Genomic DNA, 21450 nt, shown 5'->3' with positions numbered 1-21450 from the left:
ACAGGTTCACTGGCTGGAAATTAGTGGTTTCTTTTCGTTCTCTGGCTACAAAGTGAAAGGATTTTGTAAGGTAAACTATGTGACAATCTTGTTGGAGCACAGGGAGTATTAAAGGATAGGTTGTAGGATGTAATTTTTTTTCCAAAACACAACATTTAAATATCTCTAAATACGATTATTTCAAAATATACCAGCAGCAAGGAAAGCACCAATGAGGCACCTTGTTGTTTTGTAATTCTGAAGTGTGATGGAAACAAAGATTATACTAGGACCAAACAACCCAAGACACTTTACTTGTGTGATACGCAAATAATAAATATTTATTAATACTCATTTCCATACATTGTTTATGCACTTACAGGTTTATCAGTAAAACTACATAAGTGATGCAAATTTACTGCCCATTTCAAGAGGCAATTTTAATAGAAAATGTGCTCTCTGTAAATGACAGAGCACTGCCACAACAAGTTTTTGGCATCTATTTCTAACAATGTGCTCCAAAATGAACCATGGGCGACATGCAACATCGTTTCCTCTCTCCTGCCAAATGGACGTCACAATTTTGGTCACAAGTCATTGATAATTTGGGAAGGAGGAACGCGAGACGCGCTGCTCACCCCCCTCTTCACAATTTACAACATGTCGTAGAGCTTGTCCTGAGAGTCAGAATACTGTTTCCAACATGCAGCACACATTAAGTACATTGTAACTTGGCTTTTTGCAGATGCTGGTGCTACCGTTTTGTAAATCGCAGGATTTTCAAACACAAAGAGGCTTAGTACATCAGGTCCCTTATTCAGTGCCTCATGACTATGTCCCTGATACTTTCATCACTAAACCAGAAGAACTTCTTTCTTGACAACACTGGGTGTCCAGTTTTTGAGATAGGTGACTGAACAGATGTTTCAATACTCTACATTGCGCATTGGCCCTTGGAGTGGGCATTAACCTTTTGTTTTGGCTTTGGAATGAAACCATGTATTGAACTCTGCCAATTATAATGGGCATTGTGGGCTTTTTTATTGAAGCTATGGTTCTGCTCTTACATGTCTAATATTCAGTATTTAGCCAAGACTTTTGGAAATTAAGAAGTTTCATTTAACCTATTAAACTTACAAAACACTTTTTCCAGGCAGTGAGGAGCTGTTCAGACTCAAAGGTCGAGAACAAATCAGCAAATTAATCTTGGCAGGGGAAGTGGAATGTTTACTGTGTCACTATCTCGAGTTCTTTACAGAGGTACTTTTTAGCACTACCTTATCTTGAAGAAGGGCTGAGGTCCTGCTGGATATGTATGTCAAGATACTGGGTGCATAGATTGAGAAGTCTGGTGCCTAGTTCTAACGTTTTTGATCTTATTTGCCCTCAGTCTGATGGTACCCTGGCTGCGCATGTGCCAAGAAGCACCAAAGAAGGTAAGCTTGGCAGCCAGATAGAGGGGTGACAGGCAGGAATATGGAAATAAGAGTGGGCACATAGATCAGGGTATCGTAGGATACATGAAAAAAATACTGTCAGACCTGTCATCCTTAGGGTGGTCTTCCCCAAGCGTTTTGTCCGCTTACCTCCTCTTTTTGTTGAATCTTTTTGTTGACCATACAACTCTGAGCACTTTAACACTGCTGACAAGTGCTGAAGTGCATATGCTTCTCCCCTAAAGATACAGTACAGTAAGGGATGGTCCCAGTAAGCACTATTTGCACAGGAAAATAATACAAAGAGAAACTAACAAAACATCAAAAGACAATACATACAAAGATTTAACTGAGTAGTGTTATTTATTCACACCCTCATTTTCACAATTGTTATGCAGAGTACACTTATTATTATTAACAATGTGCCCAGAAAGAAAGGACTGGGGTAGGGGGGGAAAAAGGTGAACTGTGAGAGGATATAGTGTTGTGGAAGGACAAAAGAATTGGTGCAATTCAATGATTTAGATTCAAAGTACAGGGTGGGCTTATTTATTGAGCCACTGTAACATAAGAAATTACATAGTTAACATTTGGCCATGCTGTTTGGTAAAACACGGTACAGAAATATCCGTTGTTTTAAAGCTGGCGTAAGGAAAAGTGTCGACGTTTCGACCCCAAAGATGTGTAGGTAAATGTCCACCTTACAGGGGGTCTTCCTCAGGACTGTGTAGGGGGATTTGGGCACCTAAGGTACAATTAAAAACGTGTTAGGGATAATAGTCTCCACAGAGACAGAGAGACTTAAAAATATAAAACTAATGGGAAAACGAGTTCCTCTAATTTACCCTAAAGGACCAAATCATGGAGAAAACAGGCACTGTGGCTCATTGAAAGGAGAGCATGGGAACTGCATCTGCAAAAGTAAGTTGTTGTTTGTGCATAAGTCTCTGGTATGAATGTACAATGGGTAACATACCTAAAATTAACCAGGTATTATCTAGAGTAATAACACTAGATACATTTATATTCGTAAGAAACAATCTATCATGCATGGTAAATGGACAACAAACTTATAATTAAACAGGTATTATCTACGGTAGTGGCAATTAATACACTTACACTTATCAGAAACAATCTGAACATGTCCCATCCGGGCCATATAAGTCATAACAGCCATGACCATCAGCTGAAGCCAATGTATAAAAAATATACTAATAACAACCGAGGATCAAAATACACCAACCAGAATTTCACATGACCATGTCTGCCACTTCGACTTGGCATTTAAAACCCTTTACCAAGCTTTAAACTCCCCATTTAATACACATATGTCATACCAAAGGGTAGGCCCTAAGTAGCCCATAGGGCAGAGTGCTGTGTAAGTAAAAGGTAGGACTTGTACTTGTAAATTTTGCACGTCCTTGTAGTGAAAAAACCCTAAAATGTTTTCACTACTGTGAGGCCTACTCCTCTCATAGTTTAACATTGGAATTCCTTAATACACTTTTAGGCTGTCATTCCTGATTAGAAAGAAGCAAGCATATCATGTTTTATATCTTTGGAATGGTAGAGATAAATCCTCTTTACTGGTGAAGTTGGATTTAACATTATTGTTTTAGAAATACCACTTTCAGAAAGTGAACATTTCTCTGCTCTTAGAGCTCTGTGTGCCTGCAGCGTGTCTCAATACACGTCTGAGGTGGGTGACAGCTATACTTTTTGCATTCCCTCCAGGTTAGGTGTGTCTGAGTACTCATCTGCATTCTGATGGCTCTTCCTGGTAGGGAAGAACTAACACTTACACCTCAATACACAGTGCCCTGTCCCTACACAAAGGGCTGAATATTTATTACTGATAGTCTGGAGCCAGGGCTGGGAAGAAATGGCTTTTGTGCACTTCAAAGACTCTTCTTGAAAGTCACCCTGCTTTAAAGGCACAACTGGGGGTAATTAATGGGGCTCTGACCTCACCAAATCATACACTTCTAGATCTGTAACTGAGCTCTGTCAGAAGAACTGCTGTGCTGCATCAAGGACTGCCACTCTGCTGGACTTCTGATTTGGAAGACCTGCTTTTCAGCTGTGCTTCCCTGCTGCCTGCTACTCTCTCACCATGCTGATGGAGAGCTGGACTCTGCCTTGCAACCAAAGTGATCTCCAAGGGCATGTGGACTTGCCTCCTGTTGCTTAAGACTCAGGGCTATCAAAGTCTCTGTACCTGCTCCTGTGCCTGGTTCACTGGAAGTATACCCAGATACTTGCACCAGAGAAATCAATGCACCTCCAAATATAAAACTCCTATAGTTAGAAGTCTGTGACTCACAGATGCTACTATACACACGAGAAATCAGAGCTAGCAAAGTTGCTGCAGCCATAGTAAACTCCTCAGGTCTCATTTATGAGGCCCTTAGTGGCATTTTTGAGTCGCTGTAGCATTACTTTTTCGATGCTCCAGTGGCGCAATGTGCCACCGCATAGTACAAGGCCACGCAAAGCCACTTTACATGGCTTTTCATGGCCTTGTAAATATGTGACCCTTTCACGCAGAACACTGTGTGAAAGGGGCACTCCATGGGTGTTGCTGTGGGTGTTCCCATGCAACACCCATGGAATCTGAAGCATTCCCAGATTTACGAGGAATCGTAAACCTGGGAATGCGTCTGATTCTAACACCTCCCCAGAAGTGGCGTTAGGGAGGCGCACCAAGTAGAAATATCCTTATTTCTCCTCGTTCTTTCCTCTTTCTATGAGGAAAACACCTCTCATGATTATTTTTGTGCAGGAAGGTGTCCCTTCCTGCACAAAAATAATCACCCCTACAATGCAGACATCCTTGCACCATGGCCAAGGGTGCCTGTGTTGGCGCATTGCAACCCATTGTGCGCCAACGCAGGGGAAAAGGACAGGATTGTGCCATATCTCATAGATACGGTGCATTCCTGCCCTTTTCTTTTAATGCAGGGAGCGCAGCAAGATTCCTTGTGGCACTGCCATGCACCAAAACCTCGGAAATGAGGCCAATCGTTCTTTGCATTCAGAAAAATGAGGCCGAATATGCCTACATCATAAGAGAACGAGACTGAAACACCCTTTTTGCTTTCTGGCTACAAAATAGGCAATAATCTGCCCCTTTGCTACGACAGAACGACCCAGAACTCTTTGGGATTGTGCTTCTTTAGGGGATAGGATTCACTTTTTCGTTGCTTCAGTTGTATGTTTCAGCAGCAAGAGGCAAATAAATAAAATAAAAAATAAGCATGGTCGTGCTCAATGAGGCTGGTCAATAATCTTAGTGGCACTAAAGCATTGCTCTCATCTTAAACCCAACTCATGTATTCATGTCTTTAACATGTTGTTTATTGTTGTACCCAGATACGCACAACCAGAAAAGTATCGGTGTGGCCTGTGGCATTTGTTGGAGGTTTGCGCTATGAGTCTCCCAAAGTGAACGCAGCAGGCAAGGTATTCGGATGGAAGACCGTGTTCGACCCTCACCGCCCATTCGCGATAGACATGGCTGGCTTTGCAGTGAATCTTCGGCTGATCCTTCAGCGGCCTCAAGCCTATTTCAAACTGCGTGGGGTGAAGGGTGGTTACCAGGAGAGTAGCCTCCTACGAGAGCTGGTGACGCTGAATGACCTGGAGCCCAAAGCTGCCAATTGCACAAAGGTAATTTATTGGGCAGAGTCCTGTGCCATCAATGCTGAGATCCCCAAAGAAACTTTTGCTGCTAGAATTTCAATGTTAAGAGTTGCAACAGGTACAAACATGCAATTAACAATAAACTTAGGCAGGGTCAATTTGATCTCAAATTACCCAAAGTAGCAGGTGAGAAATGATTACCTCCAAGCCAGATATTGTTTAATTATTGAAAAAAGTGATTCATATTAAGTTAGTAACCTAAACATGGCAGTAGTATACAAAAACATTTGAAATAAAAATGAGGCAGAAAGAAATTGAGATATAAAGGTATATTGGATATTTAGTAAGCAACCGATTCCCTTGAGAGGCTGTACGCAATTGCTTTAGGATATCCTTATGTAAGACTGTATCTTTTCCATTCCTGTTCAAGGCAAAGAGTCAAAAATGATAAAATTGTGCATAGTGGATCCCACAACGTGGTAATAGAAGTAGTGACCCCACCAATGAGTACATCTCCTCGTGATGTTTACTCCCCGCACCAACAGAACACGCAACAACTACCACCTCACAGTGTGCAACTCCTTTCCTAAAGGGATAAAACACGCCGAGATTTTCAGTAGGCCTGTGAAAATTGTGAAATTCTATATCTAAATTTAGCAAAATTTCACAAATATTATGTATATAAAATATATTAAATTACACAGCATTCCGTGAAATTCACTTAGCGGTATTTCATGTGACAATTGAGCGCTAGGGCATACCTTGCACATCAGATACCAAACAAAGGCACTTGTTGGAGTACAAAATGTCTCCTGCAAAACATTTTCTGCTCAAACCTGTCACTCACCCAAAAAAAAGAAAATATGAACTTTTCCACATTTAATGTAATGCAAAAGCCACATGTTTCCTGGACTTCAAATGAGTCATTACAATTTCACACAGGCCTAGTGATTATGATTCTATTGTTGCTTCTATAATGGAGTCTTTAACCAGAACACTTTAACCTCCCACAAAGTCATGTGCATCTTTCTGTTCCTGCTTTTATCCAAAGTTCCCCAGCACGCTCCCATAACTCCCTCCATTAAACACGCAAATAGATCAGGACTGAAAACTTCTGAAGCCTTTGACTCAGGAGCAGTTATCAAACCACTGTGGTCTGTGCCAAACATAGACAACACATCAACCTACTCTTAGATCCCGTTTATGCACATGCCTTATCACATTACCACATATGTCCCATGATTGAAATGCAGTGGCTCCACATTCATACATATTAGCATATCACTACAGCGCTTACGGAACATACACAGCTAACCCGCCTGCTGCATGGACAGCAAGAAGCACCATAGCACCACAGAAGTCTAGTCTTTTATTAACCATCAGCAGTTTGCATGTTGGGAGTAGTAGACTCGACTTTTCCATTGCATGCATAAGTCCCAGTATTCTTAATGTTTTGATTAAAGGTTTCAAACATGACATGGGGCATCCATGAAGATATGCTGCTGTAACTCCCAACACAAACACCATTAAATCACACAGGTGATAGGGACACCACTTCGACGCCCCCCCACCCCACCAAAAGCACATATACAAATTGCATATTCACTGCTTTCAAACCACATAAAATAGCACATCAAACCATTATTGCAACCTCCCTTCTCACCCCACACTCCAGCTACACTGCTGCTGTCTATCCATTCTCAAAACAAGCTCCCACGTCACTCTACAAGCTTCCACGTCACACAACTTAAAAAGGTTGTATAACAAAATGAAGTCAGCAAAACCCACAAGCAAACCCCTGGAACTGAGGTACTAACAGAAAGAAAAGGTGGTAAACTGACATTTACCATCATAAAAGTAGCCATTCGCTAAATTTCTTTCTGAGTATGGCATGATCGGAGAATGCAGATGAAAGTCAAGAAAGAGTAAGCCACATATATCGACACCAAAATCTTTATGAATAAATCATTATGTGACTTCACTTACACACAAGAAGCACTTCTCAAAATGGGTCTCTGTCACTGCCTATTAAAAGGCCTGAGAAGTGCATGAATTCACATGGGAGGGAAAATAATATACCCAGGGATAGTGTGCCTTAGAGAAACACCACCGCTACTAAAGGAGTGTGTAACAGAGAAGAGGAAAATGTAAATGATGAAGGGAGAGAGGGAGACAGACACTGAATTTCACAGAATAAGGTACTCAGATCTAAACCAAAATTGGCCATCTCAGCGCTCCAGCAATTTGCTCTCAAATCTTGAGTGATTGCAAGAGCTTCTAACTGGGCCCAATCTGCAGTTCGATAGCCTACGTATGAAATAAAGGGCCCTATTGTACCTAATCAGGCTTTGAAAGGTCACAGAGGGATTCTGCTAAATCACGAATGCGAGGCTGATTGTGTCACTGATTTCTACAGTACTTGTTGCCGTCTGCATTCTGTTCATTGAAGGGTTCTTTCTAATTGACCTCAAATAACACTTGCTCTCTGTGTCATTTTTTTAAGATCATTCTTCATCACCCTTATCCTTCCCTGGCACTTCATTAAAAAATATTATGCAGCCGTCTTGGACCTTTGTGTAACACCAAAGGGCTGTCCTGCCTGCAAATAAATGATAAAGGTGGAGGAGTGTTAAATAGCAATAATACGTTTTATTCCCTTCACTTGGGTGTATAAGCCCCTTCTTTGCCCTAACCACACCATAGTGTGGTAGTTTACTTTGTAATCTAAACAGGTATTATGGTACCAATTTTCTGTAATGATGGCAAAATATAGAGGCAATACCAACAACATAACAATAATAATAACAGCAGCATTATTGATAGCAATAATAAATGGCCTTACATCGTGCTTAATTTTACTGTTCTTCCATTTGTAAGTGCTGCAGATCACAGGTTTTACTGTTACCCATTGTAGAGGACCATCTGAATTTGCAAAGCAGGGAATCAAAAGTCATTCGCGGAAGTCGTTGTAGGTGGAAATAACGACGATAGCCTCACACTGATTGTTTTATACCTACATAATGTCATGCCGAGGGCCTAGAAAAAAAATCCATAAAATATAAAAAATAAACAAAGAATGAATTAGTAAAGAATGAAAAACAGGGTTGGGAAAAGGAATAACATAGGGTTAAAACGAAAACATTGTCAATTGGTGTATAAGTGTGGGGACAACTGAAATTTGACCCATATGGAATGCTAGTCTTCTGTATCGATGTAAGCTACATGTGCTAATGTGTCTTCTGGTTTAAGGCGTGTAGGTTGTGTTAGATAACATATGACCCGATGTACTAGTTAACACTTGTGTATTCCCAACCGAGTGTTTCATTAAATCACAGGGTTTGTCAAGGCGGTGTAGGCTGAGAATATCAAATCCCTAATATCGACAGTACAGAATATTGTTACAACAATATTGGGGGACAAAATATCAAGTACGTTTTTATGCATTATCTATACCTAATTCCACATATACGTATCTTGGTGATATACATATGTCTTCAAAGTACGTAGCTGTGGAGTTAAGAATAGTAAATCCTTACCTCCCTCTGTGCGCATACCTTTCAATATTTTGTCCCTCGATATTGTTGTAACAATATTCTGTCCCATCAATAATCAGGATTTGATATTCCTAGCCACAATTTATGAATGCAAACATGTTATGTACATTGTCTTAAACCCACATGGTATTCATAAATGCCTTTCCAACTCACAAATTGAGTTTGCAATCCATTTTAAATCAGAGGTAAGAGGGTTCCTGAAAAGGGACGCCCAACTTATCTACGAGTGGCAATGGTATGTATGACTAGTTTGCGACTGCAAATGTGGTCACAAACCATTGATCAGTTATCGACACTTCAAAGGAGGTTGCACCTAATTCACAAAACCGATAAACAATTTTATAAAGTAGCACCTGTTGCTTTAAGGCGCAAACTCTGATTTAAACATAAAATGTATTAACTTACAGGCCGCCATCTCTGAATTTGTAGCTAATTACGGTTCATTGCAAATAGTGACCTGCCTAATTAATGTTCATTGGGCAGCGTGTTCTGTGATCTCCTGTGACTGGATATTCTGTGACATAACCTATTAATGCATAGGTTATATATCCTGCTTTAGCTTTAAACCTATAATAATGAATAAAACCCCACCAAAACAGAAACAGCCCGGGTCTGTGTAAACATATAAACAATGACAAACACTGGCACAACTAGAAACTTAAATGCCATTCAAATAAAGGAAAGTAAGAGAGAATGAGCCAACTCTCCTTAAGGAGCCAAACAATGTAACTTTGTTATACAAATTAACAGCAAGAAAGACTGATCTAAGATTATTCCACTTGAGTTTTGTTGTTTAGGGATGTCACTAAATTATTGCTTCTTCTTCCTTTTCTTACCTGCCATTATGTGCTTCTAAAGTAAAAGTGTAGGTTTTAGAAGCATGTTTTAAGTCTGTTCTAATTATTTAATAAACTGTAAAGACTCTGAGAATATTAGAATCATATTTGATCTTTTTGGAAGTATTTTATTCTTTGCCTGATTACTGAACTGGATGGCTCATAAAAATCTTGCCCTATAGAGTTGGTAAATAATTTTGATACATCTGAACCCTTCTCTAATAAGTCAGTATTTGAAAGCAAGTCAGCTGTCAAATACCCCAGCCTTTGAACATTCAGTGCAAGGTGTAGTGGCAAGTACCTGTGAAAAGAGTGCTCATGGGATAATGGTTAAAACATGATAGTAGACTTATCACATATCAACAAAATTCATACCTGCAAGGTTTACCATTCTTATGTGTGCCTTTTACCCTATGCCTGGCTTTTTACCCTCTTGCACTTTATTGCTTCAGTTTTTGAGGCCACTGTTACAATGTTGGGAGCAAAGTTCCAAGTCCCAGAATGCAATGTGATTTCTCACTGACTCAAAATGAGACATTTGCCATGTGGACGCTTGGCTGGTATAAATGCATAAACAACCGAACGAGCATGCTTATAGCATCAAGTGTAGGGTGATTTAGAAAGCAGAGATACAAATTAATCAGTATAATTCAATATTTTAAAAGTTTTGCAAAGTACTATGATATTGGCACGGTTGACAACCCAAACAATGTCATAATATTCAGTAAGGAGTTGGTTAATAACCCAATTATGTCCAGGAATTTGTTTAATAAAAGATGTAAAAATTACATTCTTATTTTTTTTTTTACATTAAAATCCTTGTAACCAGACAAAGTCCTAACAGAGTGAGAGATAATGAGATGTGACGGAGGGTAATGTGATGTAACTGTGAGTGAGGTTGCAATATAAAGAATGTCTATCCTTGCGACAGCTTAAAATATAACCATGGGACACACTGCCAATGATACTACATACCCTGCATTACTTCTCCTTTAAGTTTTATATGTCCTTTATAAATACCACTGCAGAAAACAATATGTTTTGTAAACACTGGAAAACTGTTTTTGTCTATTGTGTGGGTTAGGCAGCCGAATAAACACTTATAAGCACTGATTTCAAAACATTTGGAAAACAATGGGAAAATATCACTGAAATCCACAAAAAATAAACACTGAAAACAGGACAGCCTATACATAGATCACATCTCAAAATCAGAAGCAGGTCACTAAATGTTGGTGGGCAATTTGTAACCACTTTATGAGACCTCTCTCTTAGTAATTCCAGGCCAGGATGTTGCTTTGTCACTTGAAAAGGTTATGTGGATACTTGACTAAATACCTTCAAAAGACATCATTCCACTCTCTGTTGGCTGTCTGACAAGCGTAAGAGAAAACCACAGTTGCTGGAATCAGTGTAGAAAGAAGCTTGTCACTGATGGGTCCTGCTGTTTTTGGAATTTCAGGTTCTGGTATGGCACACTAGGACTGAGAAGCCTGTACTTGTAAATGAGGGGAAGAAAGGATTTACAGATCCCAACGTGGAAATCTGATTCCAAGGCATTGTACGAAAATGAACAGGTAAGCAAGCACTAAACCCGACAAAAACAAAGCTATAACGTTTATAACCTCTGACAAAAATAGTTGTGAATGTGCCCACCCATAAAATGTCAGAATATCTTTTCTCTTGGGTAGCACCGTGGTTTGTGGTCATTTCCTCACTATGGGCGAATCATGTGGTGTACAAGGCCAACCACTGACGGTAATAGATTGGCCATTGGTTATGACAATACGTACGGATAGATCTCAATGTAGCAGAGATTATTGCATTTATGATTTACACTACCAGAGACAATAATGAGTTTGATGAAAGGGACAGCACCAAAAGACCGAGTCCACCCATGCCTGCTCAGACCCAGTCTAGCCCCACCCAGCTTTGAATCTAGGGGATAGGAAGGAATGAGAGCAGCCAGAACAATAGCATTGGCATTCAGAACGATTGCATTGGCAAATCTAATAGGTCTGGATCAATTTACTAACACATACAGTATTAGCACATTAGAGCACTTCATAGGAAGTGAGCAAAAGCAGACAGAGAGGGCTATTGTTCTGGACAGCCTTCTTGCAGTTCAATGAAATCACTTTAGGATACACCAAAATAGCAAAATAATACTCAACTGGGCAGGGCCTAGACAGGATTGGCAAATCCTTAAGTCAATAGCTGAAAGAGGCTGGTAAAAGAAAACCAATGGTTTAAATTGGTGGATCCAAAGCCCAATGTACTTAAATTATTAGAACTATGTCTGACAGTTGTGCTGTCAAAACTTAGACCTAAAAAGTATACCACCTGGGTGTAACAGTGGTACCATTGAAGAATAAAGGGCTGAATATTTATACACAGAGGGAAGTGTCAAATCTTGACTATTGTGTATACTACATTCTCTGAAGAAACTTATCTTGTGACCTGTGACGTATGGTTAAACTGTGAAGAATACCCATCCCAAGAAGTAGAATAACTAAAGAGTCTGCAGCAGAAGAAATAACCAGTTGTAATCCACAAAGGGTAAGCCTAGGGAAATAAGTTTTTTAATCACTGGTATCCAAAAACAGAATTGTTTTAAGTGGTAGGTGCAGAACAGTCTTTTACATAAGTCTGAAAGATTGCGAAACTCTACCTATCTTCCCAAAAGGACTTCTTCAGGAGGAAATGCTGAAAAATCCTCTTTAGGTGTGCAATGAGCCAGTATATCGGTAACAACTTCTTGTATTGACAAGCCCATGTCAGTTTCAATGAGAACCACTATCAAGAAATGGGCTGTTAATTGTTTCCTATGTGTGCTTCTGTCTTGTAATGAACCTTTCGACAGAAAGGCTTAATTGGTCCAAGGCAACTAGAGAGAACAATTTGTTAAAGTGATTACTGCAGAGACATCAGTGGACTTGTATCAGACATAGAAGTTGAGGACCAAGCTAGCTATTTGTCATCTCTCTTGATAAATCAGTGATATATTTGCAACGTAAATCACAAATGTATGGCTTGCTGTACTCGCTACATATCCCGGTGCCAACCTCGTAATCCTGACTACGAATGAGGTTGCTCATCTTGCCAGTCTTTACAAGTCATATAGAGAATTCATGAAGGAAGTATGATTCCATCCAGATGTGTTACCAAGATTGGAACATTAGTCCTGGAAGGTACAGAAGCATCCCCGCAGCAAACAGAAGCCAAATATCTGCAACCCAGCGAGCAATCTCACTGGTATTCCAAAACGTGAAATGTAATATACACACAAGGCCTCGCCTGAGTAATTCAGAGTCACAATAGCATGTTAAAAGTGAGTTCTTGTGTTATAAAACACAGAGGCAGAGTAAGTCTTAGGTCAGAAACAATTAACATGTGACTATAACACTCCCAACATACTGGCCATTCAGAGGCAGAAGCTGTGTATAGGCCAGACATGGATAACCGATCAGATCCCTCTCAGCCCCTTTCTCTTTGGCTGATTGGCCCTCTTATATCTTACTGAATCCCATTTCCTCTCTTCGCTTGCCTTTGCATTTTAAGTCATTGTTTTCCCATTTTGTTTTAGAAATGCTTACTCAGATATTGAATTTCCATCAGACATTCAGGGACCTGTAATGGGTAAGGAATCTTTTCACATCTTCCTGACTCTTTCAGGGAGAATTGAGTGCTTCAATTATTCTGGAAACACCTGCAAGTCACCCCTTACAGCCAAAAGAGAGTTGCAGATTTCCAGGATCCCTTAAGCAAAACATTCTCATAAGGCTTCCATTAAGGACATGAAGTTGGATGTCACATAACATGATCTTATCTTTTTTCTCAGCAGCATATGCCTCTTGCAGAACAAGTCCAGTCCGCAGGCAACTCCACGTACCAGCAGGAGACAATGCATTGTCAGAGCCAACGAAATGAGGACAACACCTCGCGTACTGTCCCCTGCAGATTGGACTGGACTCTTTGCAGACACTTAAAGCACATACAATGCAGGCATGGCCCAGTCTTCACTGCAGCACGAGCGTGGAGGGGCCCGGGGACGGTTCTGGCTCAGAGGAGCGTGTGCATGGCATGAAGCCCGGGAGAGGATGATCCCGGAAGATGTGGAGAAACCTTCTACAAAGACCAGTGAAAACAATGGAATGACATGCAGGTACCCTGTTACACAGTACTTGCTTTTATTCTAAGAAGTGCAGGTATTGTCCCAATAAAATAATATCAGAACGGCTGGGAAGACCCGGTATTGTCCTTTGATAAAGTAGATCGTTTCTGTCAATCTTAAGCACTGGCAAAGACCCCCTCATCTGAGCGTGAGGAGCAGGGCTTGCAGCAAAGATGACAATAAGATTATTGCCCTCTGCCAGGCACAGCGAGAGCAGGAAACATTGCCAAACGCTTGCAGCTCTCCTTTGGTGTGTTGATTTGACTTTTGGGACAGCACCTGGTTTTCAATATTTATTACAATACACAAGAAAGGAGGGCAAGACAATGAAAATATGCCTCGCCTTCTCTGGATAGTTTTGAACGATGTCCGTGAGAAAGCACAGCGTAAGACCGATTCAGGGCCTCTTCCTGTTCCCATAGACTATATACGATTCATGTTTACAAGCTATCTGGCTGGGAGAGACAATGTGAAGGCCTGCCAGGCAACCTTGACTATGGGAAGAACCAGGCAAGCATTTCGTCTCCCCCTTCTGTTACGTGGTTTGCAGAAGAAAACCTTATTTTGAAAGAAATAAAGAAGCACTTATTAAAAAATGCGAATGTCTCATTCATTTTCGATACTAGGGGTAAAAGGAGTGTATAATGGTAATATAAACAAACATCTTTCGGATTGCCCCCTGAATATCGAATCAACAATATCGATGGAACAGAAAATCAAGGACTGAATATAGAATATAAAATATCAACAGGTTAGTGTAGATACTCTGTACCTAACTCCATATATATGTACCCATGTGGTAGATACATCTTCAAGGTACATAGATGTGGAGTTAGGAATAGTAAATTTGCACTTCCCTATGTGCACTTACCTTTCAATATTTTGTCCCTCAATATTGATATTCCATGATATTGTTTTCGTCGATATTCAGTATTAAATTCCCATCTTATGGTAACCAGTATGTAGGTAATATACCCAAACAGAAGAGTGATTTATATATTTTTGGAAGAGGGGTAATAGGCTTGATGAGCTCACTGTGAATGCGAGACAAGCAGAACATACAGATGAAAGGTCATAAAGGCATGATCCAATGTCACCTAATGCAGCATGAACATTTAAGTAGATTCCAGCAAAAGTATAATAAAATGAGGATTATTAACAAAAAAGCACAGATGGTGGCTGGGGAAGTAGATACCCACAAGGTCTCCTAGATTTTAACACATAGGTTCGACAAGTGTACTAAACATACGCAGGATTGAAACTGAAAGCATTGCAATGAAAATACAAAATAAATAAGGTAAATAAATAAATGATAAAAGGGAAGTCCAGTGAAATTTTAAATATAGGGGGCTTATTTACAAGCACATTGTGCTGCCAGCAAGTGTGCCTGTCCATATTTACAAGGCCACATAAAATCAATCTGTGTGACTTTTCATGGCCTTGTAAATAAGGGCCAGTTTCACGCATTACTCTGCGTGAAAGGGGCGTTCCATGGGTGTTGCTGTGGGTGTTCCCACGCAACATCTATGGAACCTGACACATTCCCAGATTTACAAAGTGTCGTAAAGCTGGGATTGCGTCAGAATCCTAAGCCTCCCCCGGGGAGGCGTAGGAGTGGCACAACAGAGAGAAATACTTTTATTTCTACCTGTTTTTGCTCCGTGTGCTGCATCCTGCAGCATTAAGGATTGTTTTTATGCTGGAAGGTCTCCCTTCCTGCACAACAATCATCCCTGCAACTCAGGCATCCTTGCACCATGGCACAAGGGTGTCTGCATTGGTGCACATCTCCTGTTTGAATGGCGGAGCAGGGGAGAAGGACAGGAATGTACGCATTGTCCTTTTATTTTGGCGCACGACAGCGCAGCAGGAAGGCTTGCTGCGCTGAAGTGCGTCAAAATATAGTAAATGAGGCCTGGGGTATGTAGAGTGACGTGCATGTGATCAAATAGGTCTCACAATCCTTTGAGGTCTCTGAGAGTGTAATAGTGGTGCTCAATGAAGGTATAACAGACTCAATCAGTGAAGGTTTAAAGCACAGATGCCAATGGCTTGCAGAGCAAAGTCGAATTACCTGCACATGCGAGATGCAGAATAGGCTGCATTTATCAAACATGGTAAGCGATAGATTGATATACGAATCCTGGTATTCAGTGTAACACACCGAAAGTGACTGGAGCAACCGGCGGTGTGCACAAAAGGGGGCTTATTTACAAGCCCCTGTGCGCCTCCGGAGCGTCATTTTGGTGATTAACTGGCAGTGCACACTGCAGGGCCATATCTACAAGGCCACGTAAAGCCACCCTACGTGGCTTTTCATGGCCTTGTAGATATGGACTAAGGCAAAGCAGCGCAAGTCGCTGCATTGCCCCACCCTGTGATAGGGAGGCGTGTCATGGGTGTTAGGGTGGGTGTTACCATGTAACATCCATGGCACTTGACACATCCGCCTATTTACGAGATTTCATAAACCTGGGAATGCTTCAAAAGCCTACACCTCCATAAGGGAGGCATAAGGGGGGCTCAAAGAGCAGAAATACCTTTCTTTCTCCTTGTTTTTCCTTTTTCTATGTGTGCTGCATTCTGTAGCACACATTTGAAGAGGAAAACACCTCTCGTGATTGTGTTTGTGCAGGTAGGTGTCCCTTCCTGCACAAAAACAATCATCCCTGCAATGCTGGCACCCTTGCACCATGGTGCCGGCATGGCGCATGGCAGCCCATTGTGCGCCAGCACAGGGGAAAAGGACAAGAATGTGACATATATCATAGATACGGTGGATTCCTGACTTTTCTTTTGATGCTGGGCAGCGCAGCAACATTCCTTGCGGTGGTTCCCATAGCCAATACCTTGTAAATGAGGCCAAAGATAATATGTGCAACACCAACATGGAATAGGAAATGGTAATGCCTGCAAGTTTGAGTTTCTTCATCACCACTTTGGTGCTGTTTAATTCTTTTTTTGAAGCTTGAGCGCTATTAAATAAGGATAAACTGAATATCATGTGTAACTTAATAGAAAAGTTAGATAACTCATTTTTAGCCCCAAAAAATAATATATATTTTGATCGCCAAGTAACTAGTTTCTTGATGTAGTCCCTCTTGCAGAATTATAATTAAGTTGATCTCGGTTCAAGCAACTGCTTCCACGTTTACGCAAAGACAGAAAGGTACTGCAGAACTTGCATAATGTAGGGAACAAAAGAAGACTGAACTTACCTTCGTTTTGAGAAGAAATATACACAAGCCCCAAACCCAGCATCTCACATGTGAGCTGTTACTTCATGTAGATTCTTTTCACAATCTGTGAGAGATTTTGCTTCCGTAGGCTGGTGCCATGAAGTCCTATTAACAGGATGTTGTTTTATAGGTTTTAAAAGCGATCACCCACATGTGCATCACTGCCCTTGAGACAGCACCTATTCCCTTGAGCATAGTCAAGCAAGATGGTCCAACCCACCACGAAATGTATGCTATTGTACCATATGCCCACAACAAATGTGAGTGTGGGTTGCCAGCAAGGGGTTCTAAAGGCACGAGAGCTAGGACTAAGAGTACTGGAACCACCATGAATGTTGCTTTTCCCTGTGTCTTAGTTAAGACAGCTTTCACAGAACAGGTTCTGTTACTGGGCACTGGAATTCCTGCCTTTCTGCCATTTGGCTGGCCATCTTCCTTAGGTTTCTCACTGCTTCTGATGTGAACAACATGAGAGTCATCCTTCACTCAAACGAGTCTCTGACCTGGCAGGAGTAACAATATCCCCAAAAAGACATAATTTGTTTGTTCTCTACAAAATACTACCTCTGCTAATCTCGCATTAAAGGAATGCAGTAGTACTACACATAAAGGCCCTGATTTAGACTTTGGTGGACAGGGTTACTACTTCACAAATGTGACGGATATCCTGTCCGTTGTATTATAATTTGATGATATCCTAGGAAGGAAGTGATCTGAATTGGGCTACCTGGATCACTCGCGATCACCTCTCTGCCTTCCAAGAAATGAAGAGTCGGGAAGACAGTAGAGAATACAAAGCAAGAAATTTTATTAGTAATGCTCTGCAGCGGAGCCTAGTCTGACCAGCCTCTTGAGATAGCTGCCGAGGGACTGACTTCAGAACACTTCGTAAAACATAATATGCATCTTCCAACACACTAAAGTCCCACCCAGGCTGGAATTTTCCAGCTCAGGCACTGGTGAACACAGAAGGTACAGAAGGATGAGCTACTACCTGCAGAATGGGTACATATCACACTCTCAAGGTCGTCTTGTTTGAGCTCAGAGCTCGCTAGTGTGGGAGCAGGGCTACTAGAGAGGAAAGGCATGCAAACACAGAGTAAGCTGTTTATTAGTACATTAGAATCCAACCTTGAATACGATAAGGAGAAGTAACCTGAAGCAGCTTTTGCTGAGGCAGACAGTCTATGAGGCAGAAGCTTATTTGGATCACAGTACAAAATGGCGGGTAAAGACAAAATGGTGCCGCAAATGCTAACTTAACACACACAATGCTAGAAGGTGGCAGCTAGATGCATTTGCAGTCCAACAGACCCTACTTTTAGCATTTGCTAACAATATTGTCTATTCTAGCATGACAGGGGAATAATTAATTGTAAGGTGAAACACATGCACACTAATGTTAAAAATACTCCCGTCGGGCGTGGCCAACTGCCGAGGGAAATGGCCGCACGGTAGCTGAGCTCCGGTGCGCCATTCCCGTATTATCCGCATAATCACTGCTGGCCCCGGCCGACATCGCCCGATATACTGCCTGGCTGTGAGTGACCACCGGCCCGGGGACTGGACGCAGTTTCAGGGTCATCGGAGGCAACTGTGAGTTGCGGCAGGCCTTGATAGCAGACAGGGACTCCGGTGACGCGGCGCGCACCTGACCCATTATCGGCCGTGCACAGAAATCGACGCCAAGGCCGCGGCGTGGAGTGAGGGCTGCGTCGGTTGGAGATGGACTGCACTGACTTGTCTACCTGGTGTGGAGAGCCCAGACTCTGTTGCTGTTTGTGTGCCCAGATTTAACCCCGCGATCTACCAGCTGGGGTGAGTTCCGGGTGGGCCGGCGGGGGGTGCCCGGAGTCCGGCGGCCTTCACGCACAGACGCACGGTTGTTACTGACGGCGGGGCATCATCAGGAGCCCAGAGCGCGTCCAGCCCTTGACCGGTCACAAGTGGAGCTCGACCCCGGGGTCGCGGTGTGGTGAGTGGGCCGCAGGCGCTGCCGGCGTCGGATCTCCGTGACATTTCCCGCCCGCCGCTGAGGCTGCCCATGCATCTGGCGACGGGGGGTGCCCACCTCTGTCTTCACTACACATTAGAAAACACGGCACCTGTTATAGGGTGCGCGCACATCTCTGGTTGCGAGGTGCCCACTGGGGGGGGGCCCACAACTAACTGGACCGTGGGTAGTTGGCCTTATCAGTCTCTGCTGCTGGGTCCCTGTCAGCGCCACGACGCCCAGGGAAGGTGCAGTGGCGGACTGCACCACCATAGTGGATCCTGGTCCTGCTCCGGTCTCCAATTGTGCAGGTTTGGTCCCTCTTCAGTTTGTACGCTTGCCAGCGAGGTCTCTCCCATTCACCCACTCTACCCTCATTGACTCCTGCTGCTCCTTACGGGTCCTTGGACAAGTTGGGGTGGAGGGGAGCGCCAGGTGGGCAAAAACTGACAGGCCAGTGCGGGTTGGTGCCCGCGGCAGGCGGCGGTGAGTAGCCCGCAGCGCTCCCTCCCCTCATCCTTCCTCTCACGCTACGGACTGGGGCTCAAGGCTGCCGAGATGGCGACGGCCCGCAGTGGCCGCAACATGTTCCAGGCCAAGCTCGATAAATTTGTGTGGCAGGGGAGCCAGGAGGGGGACCAGTCTAATCCTAAAGCCCCAGGAGGTCGACCGGAGCCCACATTGCAGGACATCTTGTCAGCAATCACGACAGTGCGCACCTCCCTTGAAGCCAGTATAGCCTCTGTGGCGACAGAGGTGTCCCTGATACGGGCGGACATGCACAAAATGTCAGAGCGAGTTGTGACCATTGAGGTGACCACGAAAGAACTTAAAGCAGACTCAGAGCTTCTCAAGCGTCAAGTGTCTGAGCTCCAAACGGCGCAGGAGGCGCTAACACTGCAACTTGATGACTATGAAGGCCGGATGAGACGCAATGTTCGCATTTTGGGCGTGCTGGAACGGGCGGAGGGACCGGCGGCCGACCTCTACGTGGAAGACCTGATCCTCAAGCAGCTTCAGCCGAGAGGCCTCTCAAAATATTTTTCCATTGAACGTGCTCATCGTGTCCCGGGGAGACGACCTCAGCCTGGGGCCCCACCCCGGCCAATCTTGGCGAGGGTGTTCAACTACCGCGATCGGGATGTTATCCTACAAACAGCGAGGGCGGCCCCACCACTAGTCGTCGATAATAGCAAGGTCACCTTTTTTTCTGACTTCACCATGCGGGTCCAGAAACTACGGCGCAGTTTCCTGGAGGTGAAATGTGCCCTAAGGGAGCAAGAAGTCAAATACGCCATGGTGTTTCCTGCCAAGCTGCGCATCGAATCGGTAGGGAAACTTTGGTTCTTCACCCGTCCGGAGGAGGCATGGGACTGGCTTGATGGCTGGAGAACTGTTGGCAAGGGACCCCGCAGATCCAAGGGGGACGCTGGAGGCCCCCGACGGACGGGAACACAGGCAGGGGACGCCGACGCAGGACGACTTGACGACAGGTGCCCTGGAGGGGTGATGGACTCGGAACTGCAAGTATACACTCTATCTAGAGAGATGGAGGTTCCCTCCCACCCTTTATCAACACCCTTAGACTGTTATTGAGGAGGTCCTCTTTCTTCCTTTTCTCCCACTTTGGCTAATTCAGCTTTGATGGGGGTTTGATGGGGGGAGGGGTGCGGTTTCATGGATTGAACATACTATTGCAGCCAAACTGTTGGCCTGTCGACAGGTTGTGGCAGCCGGCTCTGTGATTTCGCTTTATCTGACTATTTGAGGGCCGGTGGGCCGGGGGCGGGCACCGTTTTCTTTCTTGATGCTCTAGGGAATGGGGTTGTATCATGTACCTTGAAATGTTTGGGGTTGGCGACAGGCACTCTGCAAGTTGGGGGTGGCGGGCGGTTTTAGGTCCGTTATGCAGGGAGTTGGGGAGGTGGGTCAGTGGGGGGGGATTTGGTGTTTGGTATGGTTATGGTTTTTTGTTCTTGCATGTTCTGTATCAGTGCACGATTATGTTCGACGCTCCCACATTCGATGCGGTCCCAATGCGTTTAGCGCTCGCAAACTCCATATTTTTAGTTTCTGGTCCTGGGTGAAGGGTCTTGAGCTGGGGAGTGCCCTATGGACACCCCACGTCCATAGACGCATCCTGTTACGCTCTCTCCCCCCTTGGCCCATATAATGGTTACTGACGTTCTGCTTAAACTGGCAACGTGGAATATCAACGGTCTGGGGGATAAAATTAAAAGGGGCATCGTACTGCACTACATCTAAAGGCAGGGACTTGATGTAGTAATGTTGCAGGAAACACACCTTATTGGTAACACATGTGGAGCCTTGAATAGGAAAGGTTATCGGCTGCTGGTCCACTCCGGCTTCACCTCGGGCTCCAGGGGAGTGGGGATTCTTCTCCGTAGGAACTGTCCCTACATTGTTCACGACTCCTGGACGGACGTACAGGGCAGAAATGCAGCATTTTCTGGCACATGGGAGGGGCGTGTTGTCAATATTGTGTCCGTTTATGCCCCCCCCGGGGTTGCAGAGAATGACGCTGCGAGCAGTAGGTGCCTTGCTTTTGGAATTACCCATGGGGATCTTGGTGATGG

At 43.5% G+C, this 21450-nt stretch overlaps 1 protein-coding gene across 5 annotated transcripts in view; it reads left to right on the top strand.

Annotated features, from left to right (window-relative positions):
* Positions 1-14210, top strand: part of B3GAT1 (beta-1,3-glucuronyltransferase 1) — a 322117-nt gene extending 307907 nt beyond the window's left edge. For 4 of the 5 annotated variants that reach the window (XM_085647249.1, XM_085647245.1, XM_085647247.1 and 1 more), the window contains 3 exons: positions 4788-5084; positions 10910-11024; positions 13289-14210. In XM_085647249.1, the coding sequence (XP_085503375.1) occupies positions 4788-5084; positions 10910-10996 (384 nt within the window). In that variant the 3' untranslated portion in view covers positions 10997-11024; positions 13289-14210. The remainder of the gene's footprint in view (positions 1-4787; positions 5085-10909; positions 11025-13288) is intronic. The other variant, XM_085647246.1, reaches the window with a different exon arrangement.
* Positions 14211-21450: the final 7240 nt, after the last annotated feature.

The sequence above is a fragment of the Triturus cristatus genome, chromosome 3_2 (assembly GCF_964204655.1).
Source record: "Triturus cristatus chromosome 3_2, aTriCri1.1, whole genome shotgun sequence".
Lineage (NCBI taxonomy): Eukaryota > Metazoa > Chordata > Amphibia > Caudata > Salamandridae > Triturus > Triturus cristatus.
The sequence above is the reverse complement of the archived record's forward strand: the minus strand, read 5'-3'. Positions and strand labels throughout refer to the sequence as shown.